This window comes from Salmo salar, chromosome 12 (assembly GCF_965601325.2).
Source record: "Salmo salar chromosome 12, fSalSal1, whole genome shotgun sequence".
In the NCBI taxonomy this organism is placed as follows: domain Eukaryota; kingdom Metazoa; phylum Chordata; class Actinopteri; order Salmoniformes; family Salmonidae; genus Salmo; species Salmo salar.
The window spans coordinates 31,914,633-31,941,036 of NC_138302.1; the positions used below are offsets into that span (position 1 = coordinate 31,914,633).

Below are 26,404 nucleotides of genomic sequence, written 5' to 3' on the forward strand. Positions count from 1 at the left end.
TTCCAGTGTTCCTCCGCTTCAACGCGATGACGCTATTTCCTCATCATACTGCGCTCCTACACACGTTGTTTCGGTGGATTTGAAGTGAGAGGGGAGGACTCTAGCTGGCAACATTTCTAGCTAAGGATTTTATGTTGCTGGTTCTCGGCCGTCGGGTTTTGCTGTCATTCGTAAAACGAGTCATTCCCCAAGATCCAGTTTTGTTGTCGAATCCCATTTTGCAGGACTTCAGAACTATCAAATTCCGAGTAATACACAGCAGCACCGTCTTCGCAAGCGCTACCAGACAAAATACAGACACCATGCCTGAAAGGAGGCCCTTCGTAAGGTTGCCCACTGACGTCTACCCCGTCAACTACGGGTTGTGCTTGAAGCCCGACCTCATCGACTTCACTTTCGAGGGCAAGCTAGAGGCGATTGTGAAGGTAGGTGAAGTAATTGAAAGATAATTTGTATAGTACTTGCTTATGTAATCCATGTTGCCTAATTTACAACGTTCGAATGGCGAACGGCAAAATGCTAACTAGCTAGTCGTCTAACGTTACCTAGCGAACTCCTAACTAACGTTATCTACTAGCCCATGATAGTAGTGGCAAACAGCTAGCCTAGCTCACTTTAGCTAGGTTGAAAATAAATGTATTCAATGTAGAAAATAATATTTTTATTAGCGCTTTACCTGCCCTGAAAGGTACTGTCCAGAGTAACTAGCTACCTAACGTTACCTAGCTGAGCCGTCATTCGTTAGTTAATACCAGTTAGTTTGATAGCTAGGCAAATTAACGTTAGCTCGCTGTCATTTTTGCAAATCGTTAACTGGCTAATAGTCACTACATCTCACTTGAAATGAATGTATAGTATGATGGACGTTAATGCAAAGATGTGAATTTAGCTTAAATGCTAACGTTAGTTGCATGCCAGCGCACCCAGTTAGCATGCGCGCTAGTGCTACCTTGCTAACTAAGCTAATGTTTGCTAAATCATAGCTAGCAAATGTCTTCCTACAAGAGAAGACCTCCCAGCTTCCGCCTCTGTTAACCTGTTTTGCAAGCAGACCATGAAATGACAACACTAGACATTCACAACACCCGTGACGTGTAACATTCAGACACTCATCTTGTTTGATGATAATGCACGACAAATTTAGCTAAATGATTCCTAATCATTGCCTGTTGGTATGTTGATGGTGTAAACCAATTACTACATACGGATGGGCATGAGATCTCAAACGGATGTCAAAGCTCGCTCTTTAACCATAGATTACTTTTTTTTTAATATACTGAAACTATTTGGTGGCATGTGCCTTGGCTACCCGAACATTTTGTCTTAAAGACAACTTTTCTTTGACTTGCGGGACACAACAAAAAAGAAACCAAGCCAAACATCACACCGTTTCTCTCCCAAAATTCCCTTTCCCCTCCATGTCTCATTCACTCAACTGCATTCTGAATGCTCCCTACACACAGGCGTGCTGGAGTGCGCATCACAAGCTCCTGTTAGGTCTACATAAATAAATGCCTATGAAAATGTATCTAACTGATGGGATACACAAACTACATTCCTTGCCAAATGATAAGTTTTCACAAATTATAAATGGATTGGTTGAAGTAGGAAGATGTGTTCCAACAACGAACAGCAGTTTGGGAATAATTGTTTCCAGCCTATTTTTCGCTGGATTCACCTAGACGGACCAGGTGAAAGCTATTCCTTAATGATGTCACTTGTTAAATCCACTGCAATCGGTGTAGAAGATGAAGGGGAGGAGACAGGTTAAAGAAGGATTTTTAAGCCTTGAGGCATGTTGCGTTTGTGTGCCGTTCAGATTGTGAATAGGCAAGACAAAATATGCCAGGCGCACCGGTTTGTGTCGAACTGCAACACTGCTGGGTTTTTCATGCTCAGCCGTTTCCCGTGTGTATCAAGAATGGCCCACCACCCAAAGGACATCCAGCCAACTTGACACAACCGTAGGAAGCATTGCGTCAGCATGGGCCAGCATCCCTGTGGAACTCTTTTGACACCTTGTAGAGTCCATTCCCTGACGAATTGGTCCTGTTCTGAGGGCAAAAGGAGGGGGTTTAACTCAATATTAGGAAGGTGTTCTTAATGTTTTGTACACTTTGTCTGTGTGGGGTTAATTAGGATTTGTTATCTGTAATGGTTATGATAAATTAGGCGTTGTTGCGATCTGTTGGCATATATGTTATCTGTCCATCCCTGATACTACATCACATGTGTATTACAGACTTGCTTGCTTCATTTGATTCGTTTCTAATGGGTGTCATATTTGGTGCCAAATATGGTGCGCGTATTGCCCTCGGATGTTTGCATACACCATCTTCATCTCAGAACACAGGCTAGGAACACAAGTTACTTGTCATCATGTGCACATAACACTGGCTGTGTTTCAATGACACTTAAAATGCCAGGCTAAACTATTTTAGTACTTTCCACACAAACATTGTCTAAATCTAAGAGATTACTGTATGGTTATCTATGTGCCGCTGATCTATGTTTGGTAGTCTATCCATAGGAGGATGGCACATTGTATTACGTAGTTGAACAGCATTGTCCAAGGAAATTAGGCTAGATGAAAGATTAGGCTACTCTTGGCGTTTAAGTGACAAATAGTTGTCAAGTAGGGCAATTTCAACTGCAATACATGTGCTATGTGTTGTCAGTTGCATGGCTGTTACTTGCATGCACATGCTATAATTTCATTAGCCAAGTTAATGACAATGCCAGCCCATGATTTAAAAGTTGTCAGATAACCGCACAATAGCCAACGGGACGCATAGCGATGTGGCACCGTGCCATCACCGAGTGCGCTCTATAATTACATCCCTGCCTTCTTGGTTACAACCTCCCAGCTCTCTATTTGAGTATCAAAATAAACTATGGCAGCAACCAACCGTCAATAAATGGGACTAGCCTACTCTCTCAAAGCTGCAGCTGAGTGTGCAGCTGGGTTCCGCCCTCAATAAGTCGGACGTCGACCGTCACATGAGCCGCTATCACATTGCATTCTAGTCAGAAGCCCTACAGGATGTCTCTTTCTTTCCCTCGCTCCTAACCATCTTTTGGTCCCGTTCCGCTCTCCCTGTCAAGCCACAATGTTTTCACGGTGACACTGAGCCACTGTAGGTTTAGCCTGCTTGGCCTACAGTAAGTTGTTTGATCCCTATCGCTGCTGTCTGATACATAACAGATTAGATTTAACCTTAATAGTGGATTTGCTTATGGCAGGAAAATCAAAAAAATATCCTAGTTTAGAAGTATTATATCGAGGGAGTATTATCGTTGAGGGACTCTAGAATGACTGACGAAATCTATATTTTTTTTACACAAATTAAAAATATGGCGTTCTTATGTCATCCCAGGTATTTATACAAGGGTATGCTAGTCCCCGATTTTACTTAGTAGTTGTGTTTCTGTCGTTTTTCCAGGTTAACCTGGCCACTAATCAGATTGTGATGAACTGTGCTGACATCGACATTATCACAGCATCCTTTGTACCAGAGGGAGGGGAAGGTGAGGGTGAGATTCTGTCAATCGTCTTTTCACAGTTGTCTTAAATATAGACAAACTATTATATATTTTATATATGCAATATATTTCTTCTATTTCCTGATTAGACCTGCTTTTCCAGGCTTGTTAGGCACATTTGTATATTCTTTTCGTATGTTATGGCAGCGAATATCAGCCTTGCATTTTTTTCCTTCTCTTTAGAAATTAACGCTACAGGATTCAACTATCAAAATGAGGATGAGAAAGTCACTCTGTCATTCCCTAGTGCTCTACAGAAAGGTAAGTCGAAGGACTCGCCGTTAACCAGAATGGCTACAGGGCTTTTTAGGGTTCTAATGAACCCTCCATTTTCTGCCATTCATTATTCTTCCTGGTGTTTGACACCATGCCATGTCTTTTTGTTTGTAGTTGACAAAACAAACCTCTTATTGTAGTAAAGACTGAATAAACACATGTTGGTTTTTTTTGCACCTGTTTCCCAGGATCCGGTACATTGAAGATTGACTTTGTTGGGGAGCTGAATGACAAAATGAAAGGTTTCTACAGAAGTAAATATGCAACTCCTACAGGAGAAATCCGCTATGCTGCTGTCACACAGTTCGAGGTACAGTAACTAGGCGCTCCTCCTGTCCTGCATTACTTCTGTTACCATAATGAGTACAGTTTCTCTAGGCAGCAGAGTTGATTGCTTAACCCATGTTGCAATAGTGTAAAAGGAATGTGACTGCCATTTGACCACAATGTTTGAGCATTGTCACACCCTGGCTATAGGCTGAATGTTTTAGCAACCATTGTTGGAGATTCTTGATAATTCAACTTTGTAATCTCTTATCTTTAGAAAAAATGTTGGGGGGGAAATGACATGCCCAGCTGCTATATGCGGCGTGTTGTTTATTTTCAATTTTCACTAGAGGTCATTGGAGTAGCTTTATTATAAATCAGCCCTCTGACACCCTCCAGGATGTTTGCCTGACCTAACACGCTGTGAAACGTGTTGTCCACTCTGTCTCGCCTAACCTCCCATGGTCTTTTCTCCTCTATTCTCTTCTCTCCTCAGGCCACGGACGCTCGCCGGGCCTTCCCCTGTTGGGACGAGCCAGCTATCAAAGCCACCTTTGACATCTCTCTGATAGTTCCCAAGGACCGAGTAGCCTTGTCAAATATGGTACGTGTCACACTAACTCTTCCGCCTGGGGACGCCAAACAGCTTGAGTCACATTTCGCTACTCTGTTGTTGCGCTCTGCTAACATTGGCTTATGTAACATAAGACGGTCTTGTTGGGTCACTGCATTTCCTCCCATCTAGCTACAAGAGTAAAAGTCTGCAGGCATTCAAAATGCAACTGAATTAGTATGTTTTTCCACGATGTCTGCCCTGTGGACTGTGAAAGGCTATGAGCTCATTCTTCAAAAGCATTGCTTTGACTTTCTGATTATATTTTCTGTCCGCGCTAATATGCCCTTGTCCTCAATGACACAGAATGTCATCGATCGAAAGCCACATCCAGAAGATGACAGCCTTTTGGAAGTGAAGTTCGCCACCACCCCCATTATGTCCACGTACCTTGTAGCGTTCGTCATCGGCGAATACGACTTTGTAGAAGGCCAATCGTCGGACGGCGTGACCGTACGTGTCTACACGCCTACCGGAAAGGCGGAACAAGGAAAATTTGCACTAGAGGTGAGTTGTTTTTACTTCTTTTAAACTTTGATAATGGTTAGACCAGTACTAAACACTAGTCATGTACCACTATGACTGTTTGTTATATTGATGAATGACAGTTGCTGCTAGCACAACAATCTATTGGCGTCAAGTGTAAAATGGAAATTATATCTAGTTTTTTCTATCCATGTTTCTCACAGGTTGCTGTAAAGACCTTACCTTTCTACAACGAATACTTCAATGTTCCTTACCCACTGCCTAAAATTGATCTAATAGCTATCGCTGACTTTGCTGCTGGTAAGTACAATTCAAATGACTGTATTTCATTTATTATATTGTGATGAAAAATAGGATTTATAGTCAAGATCTAACACGCTTGGTGCTGCCCCCTCCAGGTGCCATGGAAAACTGGGGCCTTGTTACCTACAGGTAAATCTAAAGTAATGTTGCTAAATTTGCAACTAATGAGAGGATGCACAGTTAGCCTACCAGTCATGTTATTCCACAAAAAGATTATTTGATTACCACTAGCTGGAAATGTATGTGATTTTATATTCAATGTATTTTTGTGTTAATGCATGCTACTACTAGGGGGAGTGTGAAATGAATCGCTTTTGCCCTTGTTTTTCTTCGAGTTGACCTCGCTGTTTGACCTTGTTTCCCAGGGAGACGGCGCTGCTGATTGACCCGAAGAACTCGTGCTCGTCCTCACGGCAGTGGGTGGCCCTGGTGGTGGGACACGAGCTAGCTCACCAGTGGTTCGGGAACCTGGTCACTATGGTAAACGACCACTGCGCTCTTTGGTGCTTATGCAGAAACTAAAAGTGCTCTCCTGGTCAATGACAGAAGGACATTACATTATTGAAGATTAAATTATATGAACAACTTTCTTCAATTGCAATGCAATTGCATTGTTGTCCTGAATTGGATTTTTGGCAATATGATCGCCCCTTGCCTTGTAGGAATGGTGGACGCATCTGTGGCTTAACGAGGGCTTCGCATCATGGATCGAGTACCTCTGTGTGGACCACTGCTTCCCTGACTACGACATCTGGACACAGTTTGTGTCTGCCGACTACACCCGCGCCCTGGATCTGGATGCGCTGGACAACAGTCATCCCATCGAGGTGTGTTGGCTTTAAATTTGTAAGAGGTGTGTGTGTGTGTGTGTGTGTGTGTGTGTGTGTGTGTGTGTGTGTGTGTGTGTGTGTGTGTGTGTGTGTGTGTGTGTGTGTGTGTACTGGACCAAAGTTTTCCAGTAGATTTGAATGTACGTGAGGTATCTATCAGATGAAAGCGACCCTCGTACTGCGTTTTGAAAGCATTAACTGACTGATCACCTGGACTGCAGGTGAACGTGGGCCACCCGTCGGAGGTGGATGAAATCTTTGATGCCATATCCTACAGCAAAGGAGCGTCTGTGATCCGTATGCTGCACAACTACATAGGAGACAAGGTGAGGCGCTGCTGCCCAGGCACACTTCTATGTTGTCCACTAATTGGTCTAACTCTCTTTCATATACTAGCTAAAAGGGTATTGCGTGAACAAGTGTCTCTGGTAAGTATTTGTATATTTTCATCTCAGGCGTTTTTTCTTTGTAAACCTATTTGTTTCTTCTGTCTCTAGGATTTTAGGAAAGGAATGCATTCCTATCTGTTGAAGTTCCAACATAAAAATGCAGCAACAGGTAACACTCAAGTCTCCTATAAGTTCTCATGAATTTATAATGAGAATGTCTGGTCCATTATAACAAGATTATTATTTTGAGCGTTGTAATTGGTTGGTGACCACCTCTCTCCCCACCACCTCTCCTAGAGGACCTATGGGACTGTCTGGAACAGGCTAGCGGGAAACCCATCGCCCTGGTGATGAGCTCCTGGACTAAGCAGATGGGCTTCCCTATAATCGTAGTGGACCAGGAGCAGGTAAATAGACCACAATGGAAATTGTCTTTGGACAATATGAATGTACTGTTTTTATATCCTGTGAGAGGGGATCTCTCTGTTGTGGATATAGCTGTTTATTTAATACACAATCAAATACTTTTTGTTTTTGTAGCAAGGGGATGATCGCATCCTCAAGATATCTCAGAAGAAATTCTGTGCCAGTGGACCACATAATGGTAAGATCATATTTTCCAATAAATCAACACAAAAAAAGCCAAGTACAAATTGCTGGTTCACTACTTGTCACTCTTTAGCTACATGAGACAAAGTTCCTACTTTGCTCCATCTCATTGGGTCTTGCTTGTGTCAATCATCCTCCAGGTGAGGACTGCCCTAACTGGATGGTACCAATCAGTATCTGTACGGGTGAGGACCCCGGCTGTACCAAGCTCAAGGTGCTGCTGGACAGCCCAGAGACCACCATCACGATCAACAACGTCAGCCCTGACCAGTGGGTCAAGGTGAGGACAACCAAATTCCACCTATTACATCTGTCTAATATAGAATTGAGTTGAAAACCAAGCCCTGAGGCCTTAAAATGTGTACTATAACCCTTATACAAAGTTGCATGTTTAGGGAAATAGAAATCTGTCTAATAAAAGCGTAATGGATACAAGAATGTTCGCTTCAAGAGCCATAACCTTGAAGGTCTGCTTGCTTGGAGAATTATAAACGTTTGTGAATGGGCCATATCATTCATGATTCTGAGACTATTTAGTATTTACTAACGGGTGGGAGATCATTGGGAGTTCAGTAAACAATCACCTGACCAAAAGGGTCAACGAGAAGTTAAGCCAACCATGACCCTTGAAGGTCTTTGAAAGAGGTCAAAAGGTCACTAGAGGGTCAGGATTTGTGAATGGGCCATATAAATTGCTGTTCACTGAAAGGACATCATTAATGTCAAAGTACGTTTGGGGAACTGAGAACCATTAAAAAATAACCACTTGATTGGGACTAGTGGTTGCTTGAGCAGGATCATAGCCTTGCTAGTCCCTATCTAGTTAGCAATGCTACTAGGACCCCTTGAGGGTCCTTGGCCTATCCACAGGGGGTACTTGAGAAGACTCATGAGACCATAGGCCTACTGCTAAAATGCACAAGGCTATGGGGTACTCCGGGCAGAGCAAAATTAAATTGGTGGTACAGTAACTGAAAAAGGTTGGGAACCACTGCACAAGGCTATGGTAGGGAGAGGGAAACTACTTATGCGTGTGCCATTCAGAACAGAGAATTATCCATGTACGGAGTTGATCAAAGGGATAGAAAATATCTCTTCCTGTTTCCTTAATGTGAAGCTGCACTTTTTATGGCTAGAATAGAACATAATTTTGTTAATTTGTTGGGTGGGTGTCACTCAAGCATATAAGGGCTTTCTTCCACACTTGCTTGTTAGGCAGATTTATTTTCCGCTTTAGCTAACAAGTTTGGAACAGCAAATGGTTTGGCATGACGCCGACAAAGTAGTGGAAGAAAACAGATTGGCACCAAGGCTATAGTCTTTGGCTGCTGTTCAACTGTCCTCCTCCTCCTCCCCTATAGATCAACCCAGGAACAGTGGGCTTCTACAGGATCCAGTACAGCTCAGGCATGTTGGAGAGCCTGCTGCCTGGTATCAGAGACCTCACCCTGCTGCCTGTTGACCGTCTGGGCCTGCAGAACGACCTCTTCTCCCTGGTGACTGACACAGACTACCGTCAACACTACACCAACATGCCCTTTAGCTCAATGCTAACGCTCAATAATAAATTGGATATGTATAGTAATGGTGCTTGTATATAAAGTCAGTCATGGACAGGGGAAGGGTCAGTTCCTGTAACAATCATATTCAGGGAATGGCTTGAAAGTCACCATAAAAAAATAATTCCTTTCTGCCACAAAACCCTTAGGTTCTTTCCTCTTCCATATATCAAGGCCCCATCTGTCTAGCCAAGCACTACAGTAGCAAAGAAACACAACCTTTAGTGTATAAACAGATCATTTTTGAGGAAGCCCAGGGTCAAAGCTTCCCCTAAAATAAACTCTAGCTGCTCAATGTTGTAAATGTGGAATCCACACATATACAAGTAAAGGAAACCCCAACGTAAAGTGTCATATCAAATTGTATTTGTCACATGCGCCACAGTGAAATGCTTCCTTAAAAGCCCTTAACCAACAATGCAATTTTAAGAAAAATAAGTGTTAAGTAAAATAGAACAAATGTCTTAATAGGGCGTTTGGCCACCACTAGCCAGAACAGCTTCAATACACCTTGGTATAGCTTCTGTAAGTTTCTGGAACTCTATTGGAGGGTGCGACACTGTTTTTCCATGAAAAAATCCATAATTTGGTGTTTTGTTCATGGTTGTGGGAAAACGCTGTCTCAGGCGCCATTCCGGAATCTCCCATAAGTGTGCAATTGGGTTGAGATCTGGTGACAGACAGCCATGGCATATGGTTTACATTAGGGTTACCCAACCCTGTTCTTGGGCCACCACTAGCCAGAACAGTGTAGGGTTTCGCTCCAACCCCAGTTGTAACTAACCGGATTCATCTTATCAACCAGCTAATTATTAGAATCAGGTTGGCTAGATTAGGGTTGGAGTGAACCTACAGGACTGTAGCTTTTAGGAACAGGGTTGGACAGCCCTGGTTTACATAGTTTTCATACTCATCAAACCATTCAGTGACCACTTATTCCCTGTGGCTGGGGGCATTGTCATCCTATGGGGGCGTAGTTGGATTGGTTGTTTAGCAACCAAACCAACGCGTGCACTACTATGGGCCAGAATAGACAGGGTTGGTTTAGACTGACACGTAAATTATATTTGGTCTCCAAATGTTTATTGAAAACATACATTTGCACAATGAGCATGTGTTGTCTCTCAAATAGTTGTTGGTTAGATAGCTAGTGAATTTGAGCCATATCAGTATAGACATGACATCAGTCAAAACAAGATACAACTAGCTGATGCGAACCGCCTTCGATTCCCCACATGGCAGCTTGTCATTGTTGCTATCTGACCGTTCAGAATCATAAAAACGCACACGTTCCGGACACATCGATGCACGTATGTCAGCCAACCTGTCTATAGCTGTGGTAGCCAAAATAATTCTCTGGCCAGCATTTTTATACATTACCCTAATCATGATGATGATCATGATGATAATTGCTTAATTAACTCAGGAACCACATCTGTGGTAGTGGTGCGTGGGTCATCCGCAACTGCATGACTATGTATTTAAAAAAGAAGCCACGGGCCGGACCCTAATCCGCAAATATAGGACATGCGCTGTACTGTAGGCTACAGTCAGACGGATGTAGGATTTATTTTTGCTTAATTTAGATGCGTTTCAGATTTTTTTTTTTTTAATATATAAATTAATCTGACATTTTGGTAGGCTATTTCGAGAGCTTGGGCCTCAGGTTTAGGCTGTCCCTGTGATTTTCATATGCACATTTTTTAATCTCAGTGAAATGAATGAAAATGATACAATTCTAAAAGTAACTTCTATTGCCATTGCTAATTGGTAAAAATAGCCTACATAAAGCTCAAAAATTATATTGCAACCGGCAGGTAAAAAATATCCAGATAAAAATAAATATCCTATAAATCACATTGGCTTTGCCTGTCTGCAAGGAACTTGAAACATTGCATGAACATGGTCCAGCCGGAAGCTGGTGCTTGCAACATTGTGTGAAATATTCTGGGTCCTCAGTTTCCTGTACCAGTGAGCTCCAGACACACAGCTGTAGGCTATTTTCTTAAGGGCTAAGAAGTAATCAGGAAGGCATATTTTATGACATTTATGACGTTTCCACCGGATCTGAGCTTTACTTTCTTTCCCCTTTCATGCTGAGTGGTATTCGAAAGGGAGAACTGGAAAGATTTTTCAAATAGGCTATGTTGAGGAATTATTGTATTTCTCAATGGATGTAAAACAGACTTTGTTTACTAGCTGTTTGAGGCAAAGAAAAAATTACTTTGAGAAGCTCCACAGTGATGTCAAGTTAACACAATCAGAAATGGTATCAGATCACTTATAGGCCTACATTTAGTCCTAGTCCTACTTCTATGCGTAATCAGGTGCGTGTCCTTACTCAAAATTGACAGGAGCGCTTCAAACAAAAGACAATGAATAAATTGACAACTTGTAAATGGAATGAAATAAACCAAAACTTTTTTCTCACAAGTGTAGCCTACGTTGTGCGCTCTGCAAACATGCCCGCTCCTAGAATGAGAACGGTAAGACTGTAATAATATATTGAATGCATTAACAGAAATAACTGTAATCAAACATTGTAGATTGGGAATTAACGGTAAATGTACTAGTGTACCATCCAAGCGGCCTCCACAATGGATTAGTCCACTCAGAGGTGTGAATCAGACAGGTTTCTCATGTGCCATTAACATTATTTTATTTTTTTATGTATGTGTTTGTGTGCGACTGCTCGAGTACAAAAAATATTGGTCGATCAATCAACAGCCTATCGACCGAACAATCTACCATGTCGGCTAAATGGGTTCAGCCCTACTAAGGTCCTATCTACATTTTTGTCAAAATCTAGTTATTGACTTGTTTTGTTCAATGGTCTCTACCTATATAGTACTCTAAATACCCCAATTCATGTTAAGTTTAAAAGAATACAAGATAAAAAATTAACACCATTCAAACCAATGAGTGTTTGGAACTTTAAAGCCAGTTATCTCAATCACCTTTTTGCAGATGGAACCTTATAGACCCAAGTTCTCTGTCGTTTTGACCGGTTGCAAGGAAATAGGAAGCTGTGAAAACGACCCGACATGTTTCTGATAAGTTTTCAGTTCGGCTTGGATGTATATTTGATGTGGTAGGAAATCTGATCAGCTTTTATGATGCTGATTTAAGATAGCACCTCTACAGACGTTCCCCCTAACTGCATTCGCGTTCTCTCAAGATGCTGAAAGAAATCATATTTCTCCACATATTTCAAAATATATATTTGGTGCTGCAAGAAATGCTTAATTCTGCAGGAGTTAATATTAAGGCTTTGTGAGAGGTTATAGACCTACAGTCGGTGTGCCTCAGTGGATCGCCATTCACTTTTTCTGTCCGTTCCCAAAAGTATTTGGTGATTGGCATGTAGGCTATTTGGTGCGTGTACAGTTAGGGCCAAAAGCTTATAGGCTTACTTACAAATGCCAGATGACCTAAAAAGAATGAAAGAAAAACCTCAATGTAGCCTGAAGATATATAAATTAAACATAAAAAAAAAGTGTTTAATGTATTTCCTCTTTATTCAACCTGCCACCCACCTGCCCTTCATCTACACAATATTTAATGAGCCTAAACCCGCCCAGCGGATATACCCGCAGGGTCTGCGGCTTCTGAGTCAACCTGCGCATCACTACTGTTTGGAAGCACCTGCTTTCGATATACTTTGTATCCCTCATTTACTCAAGTCTTTACATTATTTTGGCAGTTACCTGTACATGTTGTTGTGTGTTTTGTGGCCATGTAAACGTAACTTATGGTTGGGTAGTGATACTTCTTTCTCCCTCTGTACCCATGAGTATTAAGCTCTTCAGCTAAGATATGTCATGTGAATTGTTAAGCATTGATTCTTTGGCCTTTTTCTCACCAAAGCCTCTTATGAAGATGTTTACTGTAGACGTCAGATAAACAATGTGTAATCTAATCAACTTGTTTTCCTGCTTTATCCTATTCCTCAAAAGGGTTATTGTCCCATTCATTCAGGGCTCAATTACAAAAACTGTACATAACAATACTGTGACTCTTACCAACCTTTCCCCTGCTCTTACCTCTTCTATCTCTTCCCCTCATTCTTCATATTCCTTCTCTTCTATTCCTATTTCACCTCTTCCCTACATTATTCATATTCCTTATCTTCTATTCCTTTTACCTGTCCTTTATTTTCCTCTTGAACCTCTACCCCCCCATTCCTTCTCTTCTTGTCCCCCATGTTCATCCTATTAATCATCTTCATCTTCCTCAGTCGCGCGCTGGCATGATCAGCACGGTGGAGGTGCTGAAGCTGATGGAGGCCTTTGTCAACGAGCCCAACTACACGGTGTGGAGCGACCTGAGCTGCAACCTGGGCGTGCTCTCCTCCCTTCTCTCCCACACTGACTTCCACGAGGAGATCCAGGAGTTCATCCGGGACCTGTTCACTCCCATCGGCCTCAAGCTGGGCTGGGAATGCAAGCAGGGCGAAGGTGAGCCCCCTGGGGCCGGTGGTAAGAGCTAAGAACTGAGCTGCCGAGTCATTCCGGAGTCTATCCTCAGCCTTAAGCCCCAAGTCACTTGATGTAGCTCTGATTGGGTTGGGTAGGTGTAAGAGAGATTGTAATCGGTCTATGTTGCACTCTTGATAGGCTTGGTGGGATTTATTTTATTTTATATTGCTTACACCTATACGATCCTTTCAGATCTGCTCAAGTGCCTAGGGGTTAGGGGCTAAGGGTCAGGTTTGGAATTAGGCAAGTGTTTTGTGTAGTAGGGGTATCAGCCCAGAGCTGGTGATGTATGGATTTACTGGCTCCTGGATTACCAAGCAGTAGATAAATTCTGTCCTTTTGGATGAAGTTCATTGTGTCAAAGCGCTTGTTTTTAACATGTTTGAGACTGACTGGCGCTTTTTTTCCTTTCTCCTTCTGTTCTCCGGCCCCCGGTTCTTCTCTTCTCTCCTCTTCCCCCCTCCTCTCTCAGGTCACCTGGATGCCCTGCTGAGAGGTCTGGTTCTGGGGAAGCTGGGTAAGGCGGGACACAAGCCCACGCTGGAGGAGGCCCGGCGGAGATTCAAAGACCATGTGGAAGGCAAGCAGATCCTCTCTGCAGACCTCAGGAGCCCAGTAAGTTGTTCTGCCACACACACACACACATTTATTAATAGAAACACATGTATTCTTAACATGTAGTTACATAAACAAAGGCCCCATTCCAAACTAACCTTTGCCCTCTAATCCTAGGCTCTTGATGACTTTCATGAATGTTTAAAGGATTTGATTGGTCAGCAATTTGATAATGTCTTCACCTTGGCCTCTGGTTTGGCTAGGTGAAGCTTCTTCGGTACTGCTTTCACCTGTCCATTAATTTCAATCAATTGTGGTCAACATTTCAACAATGGGCCTGTGGTCATGTTATTGATCCTACTTTCAAACAGTGACTTCTCATTTGTAGATCATTTCTAAGTACTAATGATAGTTATTTAGTACCATCATGACTGGAAGTAGATGCTGTTTATGATGAGACAAAGACATAAAATTCTTGTAAAATCAAGTGATGAAACCATATTGAATGACCATGTGTATGGTTTTTGTTTCTCTTCAGGTGTACTTAACAGTACTGAAGCATGGCGACAGTGCCACGTTGGACACAATGCTGAAGGTAATTCACACCAGCTAACGGTGTATTCACTAGTGCACACCGTAGCAAAATTTTTTGCAACGAAAACAAGCATTGGATAAATTCAGATTAGTCCCTCCCTGTTTCGCCCCATTTGGTTCCTAGACAATACACCCCAGCCAGGCCAGCTGGTTGGAGATCAGTCTCCTCAATATCATGAGTCATGTATTGTATCATGAATGATTTCAATTACATTTCCTCAGTCAGATGAACAGGATTACCAGCTCGTTCCATGTCCTAGACTCTCGTTAGAGCCCCACCAATAATCTGACAGATAAAGCTTTAATCACAGTCAACTGATGAGAATTGATATAATTTGATTTCGTCCCCTAAATATCACATCAAAGGTAAAATATGTACCGTAATTTCCAGACTATTAAGCGCACCTGAATATAAGCCGCACCCACTGAATTCAAAAAAGATATATTATTTTGAACATGAATAAGCCGCACCTGTCTATAAGCCACAGGTGCCTACCGGTACATTGAAACAAATGAACTTTACACAGGCTTTAACGAAACACGGCTTGTAACAAAAATAAATAGGCTTTAACGAAACACGGCTTGTAACAAAAAAAAAAAAATGTGCAGTAAGCTTTAGTTGTCTTTTTGCACTGAGTCAATTCCTCACGCTGCTGTTTCCAACGTCTTCTCATCGACTCATTAAGACCAAGCTTCCGTGCAGCAGCTCTATTTCCTTTTCCAACAGCCAGATCAATCGCCTTCAACTTGAAAGCTGCATCATATGCATTTCTCCGTGTCTTTGCCATGATGAGGGTGACAAAATGACTACCGTAATCAGAATGATGGGAAGTTTGAGAGCGCTCGATTTAATCTAAACAGTAAACAAAAAAGTTGTTTGACCGTAACCCGTTCGGCAATTTCATTGGTCTAATGAAAGCTTCATGGCGCCAAAAAACTGAGCACGTCACAGAATGTGTTTTTTTGGAGAAAAAAAAATTGAAAGCGGGAAAAATCCATATATTAGCCGCGTCATTGTTTAAGCCGCGAGGTTCAAAGCCTGGGAAAAAAGTTGCGGCTTATAGTCCGGAATTTACGGTATATGTTTTTCTCTCACATTATCGCTGTCTAATCTCTCCCATCCTCTTCAGCTTCACAAGCAGGCTGACATGCAGGAGGAGAAGAACCGCATAGAGAGAGTGCTGGGAGCCATCTCTGCCCCCGACCTCATCCAGAAAGTCCTCACCTTTGCCCTCTCGGTATGTACACACAACCATTCTTGCCCTGGCAACTGGAGTGTTACTTGCTCCTGCTATTTTGTCAGGAGAATAAGACAAAACAAAAATCCCTAGAAGCATTAGTATTTACACCTGGTGTTCTATTTACACCTGGTGTTCTTTTGGTCTCGCTTTTATGGTATTCTTTCTTGAATATAGCTGGTGCAATTGTTAACACTGGTGTTAACTAGCTTTGTAATTGTAGCCTTCCTAGTTGTTTTGGTCTTAGGAGTTTGCTTATAGGATGAGCATGATCAATTCATGGAAATTGGCAAAAAACAGACCCCTCTGTCTCCCCTACCCAGGAGGATGTGCGTCCGCAGGACACGGTGTCAGTAATCGGGGGCGTGGCCGGAAGCAGTAAGCATGGAAGGAAAGCCGCCTGGAAGTTTGTCAAAGACAACTGGGAGGAGCTTCACAACCGCTACCAGGGCGGCTTCCTCATATCACGGCTCATCAAGGTAAAGCCGTTCATTAAGCAATTTTTCTCCAAAGCATTACTTAACTGTTCTTATTCTCATATTTTCCTCAGCTCCTCAGAGGGCACTGTATACAGTGCATTTCGAGAGTGTTCAGACCCCTTGACGTTTAACACATTTTGTTACGTTACAGCCTTATTCTACAATTGATTAAATAAAAACAATTCCTCAGCAATGTACACACAATACCCCATAATGACAAAGCGAAGAAAGGTTTTTAGAAAAGTTTGCACATTTTATTAAAAACTAGAAACAGAAATACCTTATTTACATAAGTATTCAGACCCTTTGCTATGAGACTGGAAATTGAGCTCAGGTGCAGCCTGTTTCTATTGATCATCCTTGATGTTTCAACAACTTGATTGGAGTCCACCTGTGGTAAATTCAATTGATTGGACATGATTTGGAAAGGCACACACCTGTCTATATAAGGTCCCACAGTTGACAGTGTACAGTTGAAGTCTGACGTTTACATTTAAACTCAGTTTTTCACAATTCCTGACATTTTAATCCTAGTAAAAATTCCCTGTCTTAGGTCAGTTAGGATCACCACTTTATTTTAGGTGAAATGTCAGAATAATAGTAGTGATTTTATTTCTGCTTTTATTTCTTTCATCACATTCCCAGTGGGTCAGAAGTTTACATACACTCAATTAGTATTTGGTAGCATTGCCTTTAAATTGCTTAACTTGGGTCGAACGTTTCGGGTAGCCTTCCACAAGCTTCCCACAATAAGTCGGGTGAATTATGGCCCATTCCTCCTGACAGAGCTGGTGTAACTGAGTCGGGTTTGTAGGCCTCCTTGCTCACACACGCCTTTTCAGTTCTACCCACACATTCTCTATGGGATTGAGGTCAGGGCTTTGTGATGGCCACTCCAATACCTTGACTTTGTTGTCCTTAAGCCATTTTGCCACATTGGAAGTATGCTTGGGGTCATTGTCCATTTGGAAGACCCATTTGCGACGAAGCTTTAACTTCCTGACTGATGTCTTGAGATGTTGCTTCAATATATCCATATAATTTTCCTTCCTCATGACGCCATATATTTTGTGAAGTCCACCAGTCCCTCCTGCAGCAAAGCACCCCCACAACATGATCCTGCCACCCCCGTGCTTCACGGTTGGGATGGTGTTCTTCGGCTTGCAAGCCTCCCCCTTTTTCCAACAAACATAACAATGGTCATTATGGCAAAACAGTTCTATTTTTGTTTCATCAAACCAGAGGACATTTCCCCAGAAAGTATGATCTTTGTCCCCATGTGCAGTTGCAAACCGTAGTCAGGCTTTTTTATGGCGGCTTTGGAGCAGTGGCTTCTTCCTTTCTGAGCGGCCTTTCAGGTTATGTCGATATAGGACTGGTTTTACTGTGGATATAGATACTTTTGTACCTGTTTCCTCCAGCATCTTCACAAGGTTCTTTGCTGTTGTTCTGGGATTGATTTGCACTTTTCGCACCAAAATACGTTCATCTCTAGGAGACAGAACACGTCTCCTTCCTGAGCGGTATGACGGCTGTATGGTCCCATGGAGTTTATACTTGCCTACTATTGTTTGTACAGATGAATGTGGTACCTTCAGGCGTTTGGAAATTTCTCTCATGGATGAACCAGACTTGTGGAGGTTTCTTGTTAACAATAAATTTGTGGAGTGGTTGAAAAATGAGTTTTAATGACTCAAACCTAAGTGTATGTAAACTTCTGACTTCAACTGTATATCAGAGCAAAAACCAAGCCATGAGGTCGAAGGAATTGTCCATGGAGCTCAGTGACGGGATTGTCGCGGCACAGTTCTGGGGAAGGACAACCATCTCTGCAGCCCTCCACCAATCAGGCTTTTATTGTAGAGTGGCCAGACGGAAGCCACTTCTCAGTAAAAGCCACATGAAAACCCGCTTGGAGTTTGCCAAAAGGCACCTAGGACTCTCCGACCATGAGAAACAAGACTCTCGGGTCTGATGAAACCAAGATTGAACTATTTGGCCTGAATGCCAATCGTCACGTCTGGAGGAAACCTGATACCATCCCTACGGTGGTGGCAGCATCCTGCTGTGGGGATGTTTTTCAGCAGCATAGACTGGGAGACTAGTCAGGATCGAGGCAAAGATGAACGGAGCAAAGTACAAAGAGATCCTTGATGAAAACCTGCTCCAGAGCGCTCGGGACCTGACTGGGGCAAAGTTTACCTTCCAACAGGACAACGACCCTAAGCACACAGCCCAAGAGTGGCCTCGGGACAAGTGTGAATATCCTTGAGTGGCCCAGTCAGAGCCCAGACTTGAACCCGATCGATCATCTCTGGAGAGACCTGAAAATAGCTGTGCAGTAACGCTCCCCATCCAACCTGACACAGCTTGAGAGGATCTGCGGATAGGAATGGGAGAAACTCTCAAAATACAGGTGTGCCAAGCTTGTAGCGTCATACTTGAGGATGTAATCGCTGCCAAAGGTGCTTTAACAAAGTACTGAGTAAAGGGTCTGAACACGTATGTAAATGTGATATTTCTGTTTTTCATTTTTAAATCTGCAAATATTTCTAAACCCGTTTTTGCTTTGTCATTATGGGGTATTGTGTATAGTTTGAGGTGGAAAAAACATTTTAATCAATTTTAGAATAAGGCTGTAACGTAACAAATGTGGAAAAGTCAAGAGGTCTGAATAGTTTCCAAATGCTCTGTATATATTATAAGAGGAATCTATTATGGAAGACTGGTAGCTTTTGCCTTTGGCCCAATGACCTAAGGCAACTCACTTGTATTTTCACCCCTCTTCACAGCTCTCTGTGGATGGATTCGCCATTGACAAAATGGCTGCTGAAGTGAAGGTGAGCATCATATTGGTTTATACCTCTTTAATATAGTGGTCTCGCTCAATAAAATGGTTTAATGTTAACTAAAATAAGTATAGCTAACTTCTGTCGTTCTAATTCTAAACGCAGCCATTTTGTGTCTTCCAGAGTTTCTTCGAGAGCCACCACGCGCCTGCGGCTGAGCGCACAGTGCAGCAGTGCTGCGAGAACATTCTCCTGAATGCCGCCTGGCTCAAGCGCGACGCCGACGACATTCACCAGTATCTACTGAAGCGCAAAGCTCCCCCGGTCTGAACAACCCAGTCCCCCCCCTTCCAGCGCGGACCTCCCTGCATCATAGCTGCCTCGGCCCCCCCTTCTCAGTCCATAGACGGACGGAGAGCGAGCATACTCAAAGCAGGCTTAATTTCTCTAAAAGAAAAAATACAAACGACGATGACGTCAACAAACAAGCCAAGAATTTAACCAAGCGTTGAAAAAGAAAAGACTATTATACATAAATAACAAAGCAAATTCATTTTTCTGACAAGGAATGTAGTTATCCCCATTCTGCCCATTGGAAGATGATACACGAGTTAGATTACTGGGGTTTAACACTCCCAGATATGATTTGCGAAATGGCTATCCCAGGGTGCATCCCAAATGGCACTCCATTCTCTACGTTGGTGCACTATTTTTGACTTGAGCCAAATGGGCCCTGGTTAGTGCACATTATAGGGTGCCATTTGAGATGCACACCAAGTCTGAGTGCGTACTCACACTCCCGTAGTTACGACACGCAAAATATGAACACTTGCATACACACACACACACAGCCTTGCATCGTAGTTTGAAAACTGTGAATTTATTTTTCTCATCACCCGCTCCTACTCTATGGAGAAAAAAAAGCATGAATTATATGATATATCTTGTGTTGCTGTTCACTTTGTTTGTTTTCTGTACAAACAAATTATTTTTTTTTTCCCTGCCATCGGCGTTTCGCAGTTGCTGGTTTTTACCCAACAGGTGTTGTGATTGGGTAAGAGCACAGCTGGGCAGAATGGGGTTAATATAGCGTGTGATGTTTTGTTGGCGGTAGTTAAATGAACTCATGGCACTGATCTCCATCTCTAATAACGGTTAGGACAAAAGGTGAGCAGTGCTAGCATGGTACTACATGTATACTGTTTAATGCAAGCATTCTTGCAAAGACGTTCCACAAATCTCAATAGCGATGTTCATCGTTACCTTACCTGCCCCTCTTCCCCCTCCATCCATCATCCTACTCTGGCATTTGATACATACCATCCCCACATCAACCCCCACTCCCATCTTCTGTCGCCTGTATTCTCAGCCCTCTGTAAAGTTACAGAATGATGTATAGTATGACAAACGACAAACATGCATATTTAAATTGTTTCTTTATCTGCCACATTATATACAAAATGACATCTTGTTTTCAAAAACCTTTTTTTTTTTTTTTTTAAAGATGCAGTGATTTATTTTAACGTTGAGGAAAAACTTTCATTTATTCTTAAGAATTAGTAAAACAACACTACTTGGGCCTTTAGTGCAGTTAACACCAGGAAACTTTAGTTAAAAAACTTAATGATGTACTGGCCCAATTTCAACTTTGAAATGATAGGATTTACTTAACACTGCTATTGAACTCTGAAGCCTTAAATTGTTAAAGTGGTTTGCAATAATTATTACACTGAAGTGGGTGATAGTCCACTGCAAAGTAAAAATATTGTTTCTAACATAACAGATCTACACACAGACTTGTTGAACGAGTATATCTATATAAAATTTGATGTGGCTTAGAAAACATTTACCGGAGAAGATCATCAAAATAATTGTCACTCTTTCCCTGGAACATTTGTTGTGCTTTTGTTTAAAAATACAGTTGGTGTTCATTAAAGTAAAAAAAAAAAAAAAAAAAGACTTCAATGTGAAACTAGTACAGTTGATATATGATTGAGGTGTGAGTGTGCATGCCTGGAAACCAGTTGATATGTAATTTAACAATTCTTAATCCAATTTAATACACATTTGTATGACCTTAATAAGCAAAAACATGATCATAAATAGATAACAAACGGTTCTAGGAAAAACTGCAATAGAAATGACCGCTGTACATAATGAAAGTTGACCTAAGTGAGAATAAAGAAAATGGGTATGATGTGTAGATGGTGGGAAGTAAAATCAGTCTATACATTTTGTTTCACAAGGTGTACATTTGCGGTGGGGGATTTTGGTATATCTGAGGTTTACATGCCGTTATATTTTCATTGCAGTATTACGCTGCAGTCCATCGCTTTGTGGTAGTGGGTGGGGGGAAAATGACTCCGTTTTTCATAATCTGATTGGTCAAACTTCGTTTTGAATGTCACGTTGCTTCCGAGAAGAAAAAAAAAACGTTATTGGTAGAACGGCTGTGACGCTAGTGGTACCAAAGCAGAAATTAAGATGCAGTACAATAAAGTAACGTGGAAATATCCTTCACTATGAGAGATTCTTTTCACCTTGGTTTACAGTACCATGATCGGATGATGCATTGATATGCTAATGAATCTTCAAATCCAGTTTATTTTTTACCCCTTTCTATAATCCTACGCACAGTGCTTGGGAACTGTAATACTAGAAACCTGATCTTGACGGCTGTATATAGCGGGGTTGGGGACCGCTAGACTAACTGCACTTCATGCATTGATCAAAACATTGATGTAATGTGTAAGCATTTTCTACAAAGACATATTGCTCACAACATTCGAACAATGTGTAGTAACTTTGTTTTTGTAGGCTACTAAAATGGTGTTTCGGGTTCAGAGCTCCTCTAGCAACTACATTACTGCTGGGTGAAGCTTACAACCAAGTTACTGAGGGGTGTGGGTATGAACTTGACAAATATATCAGGTTACTGTAAATAACTTATAGAGAACTGGTTAGGATCACAATTGTCTATTTATATAGATGTTCCCATATCAAATGTACATTTTTAGGATGACGTTATTAATATAGGCCCAGTGTTACTTGGTTGTTTGTGTTAAATTATGAATGTGCTACTTTCCCTGCACCGTAGGCGGCGCCAGTGGATGTTTAGGTGTGAGATACCCCGGAAAACGGAAGACGTGAACTTTACACTCACTGGTTCGTTAGTTAATGGCAAAACAATAACCATTACTAAATCTGTGCTCGGTACAATGTACTGGTGAGTAGCTATTTTTCTTGTTCCACAAACCTGCTAAATATTGTGATAACAGTAATTGTTGCTTCTCGTCGCCCCGGAAAATTGTTTGTGCTAGACAACTAACGTTAACGTTAGATAGCTATGTAACGTTAATTTAGCGTAGCCAGTTAGCAAGCTAGCCAGCTTGCTAGGATGAAGAACGCTGGCAGCAGTAGCTTGCTCCTTGCAAGGCTGATGAAATGTAGCTATGTTCATATCAAGTTACATCTATTTGCAAATGCATTGTTAAATATATACATTTTGCATATAGTTAACTAGCCACCAGAACAATACTCACTTGACGTTTCGCTATCTAGCTAAAGTGTCCACATCATGGCCACGCGCTGTCAAACGTTGCAAAGCAAACAATTGCTTTAGGACTGTAGTCTGCGTTAACGCATAACTGAGTCTGGCTTTATAAACTATTTTGTTAATGGGATTAGCCAGTCTGTGGCTACTCTAATAACTAATTCACAGGCCAGCGATTTAGACGGTCATGTGCAAGGCAGACAGACAGGGTGGGCGTAACGTCTTTACAGATGGCTACTCAAGAAGTAACTGCTAAACGTGTCGTATAGTACAAGGTTGCAGAGCTCACACATTGCTAATCTTTAGAAGAAGCTAGCTTGCTACTGTATTTATAGAGCAGAGAGAGTGCATGGTTTGTAGCCAATACAGTGCTCTACAGACAGGAGGTGTCAGTTTTCTAAACATCCCTTAAAAGTCAATTGGCAGTCTGACACTATGTTCTGGCTGAAGACCATATTTCCCCCTTCAGGATGTGCCCTGTACAAGCTTTATCATGCTTATACTGCACTGTAGGTAATGCATTTGGTTCTGTGTTGCCCTTCAGGTTATCAACAGATGGTAGAAGGTGGGTGTTGTCCAGTTGGTGACTCTGATCATCCATTTCCGCTATGGTGCCGTGCAGCAGCCTGCTGGCTGTGGCGTTCCTCCTGTCTCAGGCTGGGGGGTTCCTGCACTCTTTGGAAGAGGACGCCATTCCTAAGGAGTGGGTCCTGCTCCACGTGGTGCAGGGCCACATCGGGGCGGGGAACTACAGTTACCTGCGGCTCAACCACGACGGCAAGATCATCCTGCACATGCGCAGCCTCAAGGGAGACGCAGACCTGTACGTCTCGGACAAAACTCTGCGGCCCAGCTTCGACACCTACAAGCTGCAGTCTGCCACCTGCGGCCAGGACGTGGTCGTTGTGCCTGGAGACTTTGTGAGGCCCGTGGGGATTGGCATTTACGGCCACCCGTCGCACCACGAGAGTGAGTTTGAGATGAGGGTGTTTTATGATCAGACTTCCCTCCAGGACCCGTTCGATAAAAGGTCGTACCCCTCTGAGGAGGACGGGGGGAAGCAGAAATATGCTCCAGAAGATGACTTTGAGGAAGAGGAGTCCATCTTCTGGACTATTTTAATCGGGATTCTGAAGATTATACTTGAAATTTTGTTCTAAGAAATGTGTGCTGCTGCTCTCTGCCATGTGCAGTTAGAATGAGAATACTTGTGGTGTAGTCGAGCTGAGTGCATGTGTTAATCTCTGGGCCCGGTTTCCCCAAAAACATTTTAAGGCTAAGTTCATCTTAGAACCATAGGTTGCTTTTGGGAAACCTGGGCCTGGCATTGGTGATCTGCAATTAACCTGAGGGGAAGAATTGGAAAAATCTAAGGGAATATATATTTTTTATTTCGTAATTCTTTTGATTAATGACAAAGGCAATGCCTCAATACGTTGCTTGTCAATCAGCCTCTAGGCTGAGGCTTACCTCTGTGAAAAAATGATTGAATCAAACCACTAGTATTTGCATATCTATATCAATTTTGCCATCTGATTTAAATGACTGGGTTATGTTCTGTATCTATGGACGCAAGCCAGACACATCTTAGGTTGCTACCCAGGCAGGCTGGTCATTAATTCTATAGGTTGCCAGAGACCCGACCCAGTCGTTCACTCTTTTTGTTCTGTATCTGTGGACGCAACCCAGTCGTTCATTCGAAATGTTCCCTTGCCAATCTGGCTGGCAACATTCTTATCCCTTGCTTGCTAGCTAGCCAACTACGGTCAACTTAGTCAAGTGAAACAGCGCAACCAGAATAACAGCAACGTAGCTGCGTTTGTTTAAGCTGATTTCCAGAGACATTTCTCATCAGGACACTGTTCAGAGGAGTTAGCTAACACAATCCCTTCAAACTGAAGCTGGAAAGACCGCAAACTAGCTGTATTTCGTTTTACCGATCCTATTGACATTTCTTTGTGTATATCCATAAAAATGATGCCAGTTGATTCGTGATTGACTGGCTGAGAAAAGCTGCCTGCCTATCCTGTCCCGACTCCCGACACGTTCATTACTGTGGGACAGCTGGAGATCCAATTTCAATTTTGAAACAATTTTGCAAATGTCAGAGATGGACAGCAAGGTTTATACAAACCTCCACTGTTGAAAATCAACTGCTAGTCGAAAATAAATGGGAGATGGGTATTTCAACGTCATAGCTTTAGCCGGTGGTAATTTTTGGAATAGACACCGGCTGGAATGCGTCCCAAAACACCAGGCAGAGAGAGCGTTCACTAAGTGTGTCATTGAGGCATGTGTCGATACTGATAGGATTGGAATAAAGTCAACGCTGCTCTCTGATCAGCTTTCTCCATTCAAATCTTACCTTAACATTCAAATTATTCCACGATACTGACGATGGATCAGCTCATAGAAAGATATCACATATGGCTAAAATATTAGGCAAATCAAGATTTGGCACATCATGAAATGTATATTAAGACAAATTACAGACAGTATCATACAAGTAGCAAAATGGAACTCAATTAATTGAACATGAAATGTATTTCAATATGATTTGAAATGGGCCTATATCCTACTTACTGTAGGCTATTTATATTTTAATGCAGTCATCTCGGTTTTAATTTGAAGCGCGTTTTTATACCTCGTTTGTATCAATTGCAAAGATGTTGGCATCTTTGTATTTGTAGTGAACTCTGTTCTGAAGTTATCAGCAGTCAGAAGTGAATTAACTGTGATTTTATGTTTAGTGGAGATCTGTGTATCAAGTGACGCCGGAGGGCAAAAAGCATCTAACGATGCACTTAGCTGTGCTACGAGTGGTCTGAGCCAGGCATTAGATTACGAGCGTTTAAGTCCAACGATGGTTTTTGGAAACAGCTCAGAGATTTAACGATGCGCCTACAAAGGTTCTAACGATGAACTTCGCCTTAAGATGTTTTTGTGAAACCGGGCCCTGTTCAATAGGTTCCAAATGGGAACAAATTACTTGAAGTGGAGGCGGCAGGCACTACCTGAAACTTTTCAATAGGAATGATCTTTTGCATTTCCATTTGAAAACGTTTGCTCCCATGTGTGCCTAATGAACAAGACTCGGGTCTAAATTGGTGTCCTGGGTCTGAATTATGCAACAACTAAATATCAGTACACCAGAGAGTAGAGATGTTCAACAGTGCCTTTTGATCTGTCATGTCTTGGGTGAATGGCAATGCAACATCTCATGCAAATGGAATCATTTTATAAGATTTTCAAATAAAGATGTTTATCTTTGCAAAATACCTAGTGTCAGATTGTCTGTCTGGGATATCACAATATTTTTGTAAAATGAATTCGGATTCACTAAGTGCAATGATTGTTTTCACTTGACTGTACAAGTATCTGACTCAGTGAAATGCATAGGTTTCTCTTACAAGCAATATTTGTATATTTTTCTTAACATTTTACATGCATGCATGCTTGAACACACATCTGGCATGAGGCAAAAGCAAGAGGACCCTGCTCCACACACTTGAGGGTGTCCTCACAAAGTTTCTAAACTAATTATAGATCGTTTCTTGTGAGTGTCCTACAGGTTTCATTCCATGGAGATCACTGTTTTCCCAGTTGATAAACGCCTTTTTATTTACATTTTTTGTATCTTTTTTCGTTATTTATGAACACAAATACAAAAACAAATATACAAAAAAGAGTACATAAAACTAACACACGGGCATTACATATCGAATACATTTTCAATTTGTCAAAGTTTTATGGTGCGTATTGCTTTTTTTGTTTTTACATTTACTGATTTCAAAATATAATTTAAATCATGTGAAGAGGGGTTTGCATTTTGCCCACTTCATT

The 26,404-nt window shown here is 41.9% G+C and overlaps 2 protein-coding genes across 5 annotated transcripts; both read left to right on the forward strand.

The window, feature by feature from the left end:
* Positions 1-31: 31 nt before the first annotated feature.
* LOC106564746 (puromycin-sensitive aminopeptidase) lies at positions 32-21,528 on the forward strand. Of its 4 annotated transcripts, none has more exons than XM_014131067.3 (23): positions 32-425; positions 3,444-3,534; positions 3,727-3,804; positions 4,008-4,129; positions 4,583-4,690; positions 5,006-5,206; positions 5,389-5,485; positions 5,584-5,617; positions 5,854-5,968; positions 6,151-6,315; positions 6,540-6,644; positions 6,816-6,876; positions 7,005-7,114; positions 7,248-7,311; positions 7,457-7,596; positions 8,678-8,812; positions 13,113-13,332; positions 13,826-13,968; positions 14,447-14,503; positions 15,633-15,740; positions 16,064-16,219; positions 19,012-19,059; positions 19,192-21,528. In XM_014131067.3, the coding sequence occupies exons 1-23, from the start codon at positions 132-134 to the stop codon at positions 19,336-19,338; spliced, it is 2,799 nt and encodes a 932-aa protein (XP_013986542.1). In that variant the 5' UTR covers positions 32-131; the 3' UTR covers positions 19,339-21,528. The 4 variants fall into 4 exon arrangements, with proteins under 4 accessions (XP_013986542.1, XP_013986540.1, XP_013986543.1 ...); XM_014131065.3 differs by having other exon boundaries at positions 3,444-3,528; positions 13,113-13,353; XM_014131068.3 differs by having other exon boundaries at positions 3,444-3,528.
* A 573-nt stretch (positions 21,529-22,101) lies between these two features.
* LOC106564749 (UPF0669 protein C6orf120 homolog) lies at positions 22,102-25,839 on the forward strand. The gene is made up of 2 exons (XM_014131071.3): positions 22,102-22,234; positions 23,106-25,839. Exon 2 carries the CDS (start codon positions 23,170-23,172, stop codon positions 23,719-23,721), a length of 552 nt encoding a protein of 183 aa, XP_013986546.1. The 5' UTR covers positions 22,102-22,234; positions 23,106-23,169; the 3' UTR covers positions 23,722-25,839.
* Positions 25,840-26,404: the final 565 nt, after the last annotated feature.

Excerpts from the sequence above, each read along its gene's own strand:
- LOC106564749 (XM_014131071.3), top strand. The coding sequence starts at position 23,170 with ATGGTGCCGTGCAGCAGCCTGCTGGCTGTGGCGTTCCTCCTGTCTCAG.
- LOC106564746 (XM_014131064.3), top strand. The coding sequence starts at position 132 with ATGTTGCTGGTTCTCGGCCGTCGGGTTTTGCTGTCATTCGTAAAACGA. Across the intron at positions 6,316-6,539 it reads ACAACAGTCATCCCATCGAG|GTGAACGTGGGCCACCCGTC; the intron begins GTGTGTTGGCTT and ends CCTGGACTGCAG. Across the intron at positions 8,813-13,112 it reads AGAACGACCTCTTCTCCCTG|TCGCGCGCTGGCATGATCAG; the intron begins GTGACTGACACA and ends CATCTTCCTCAG.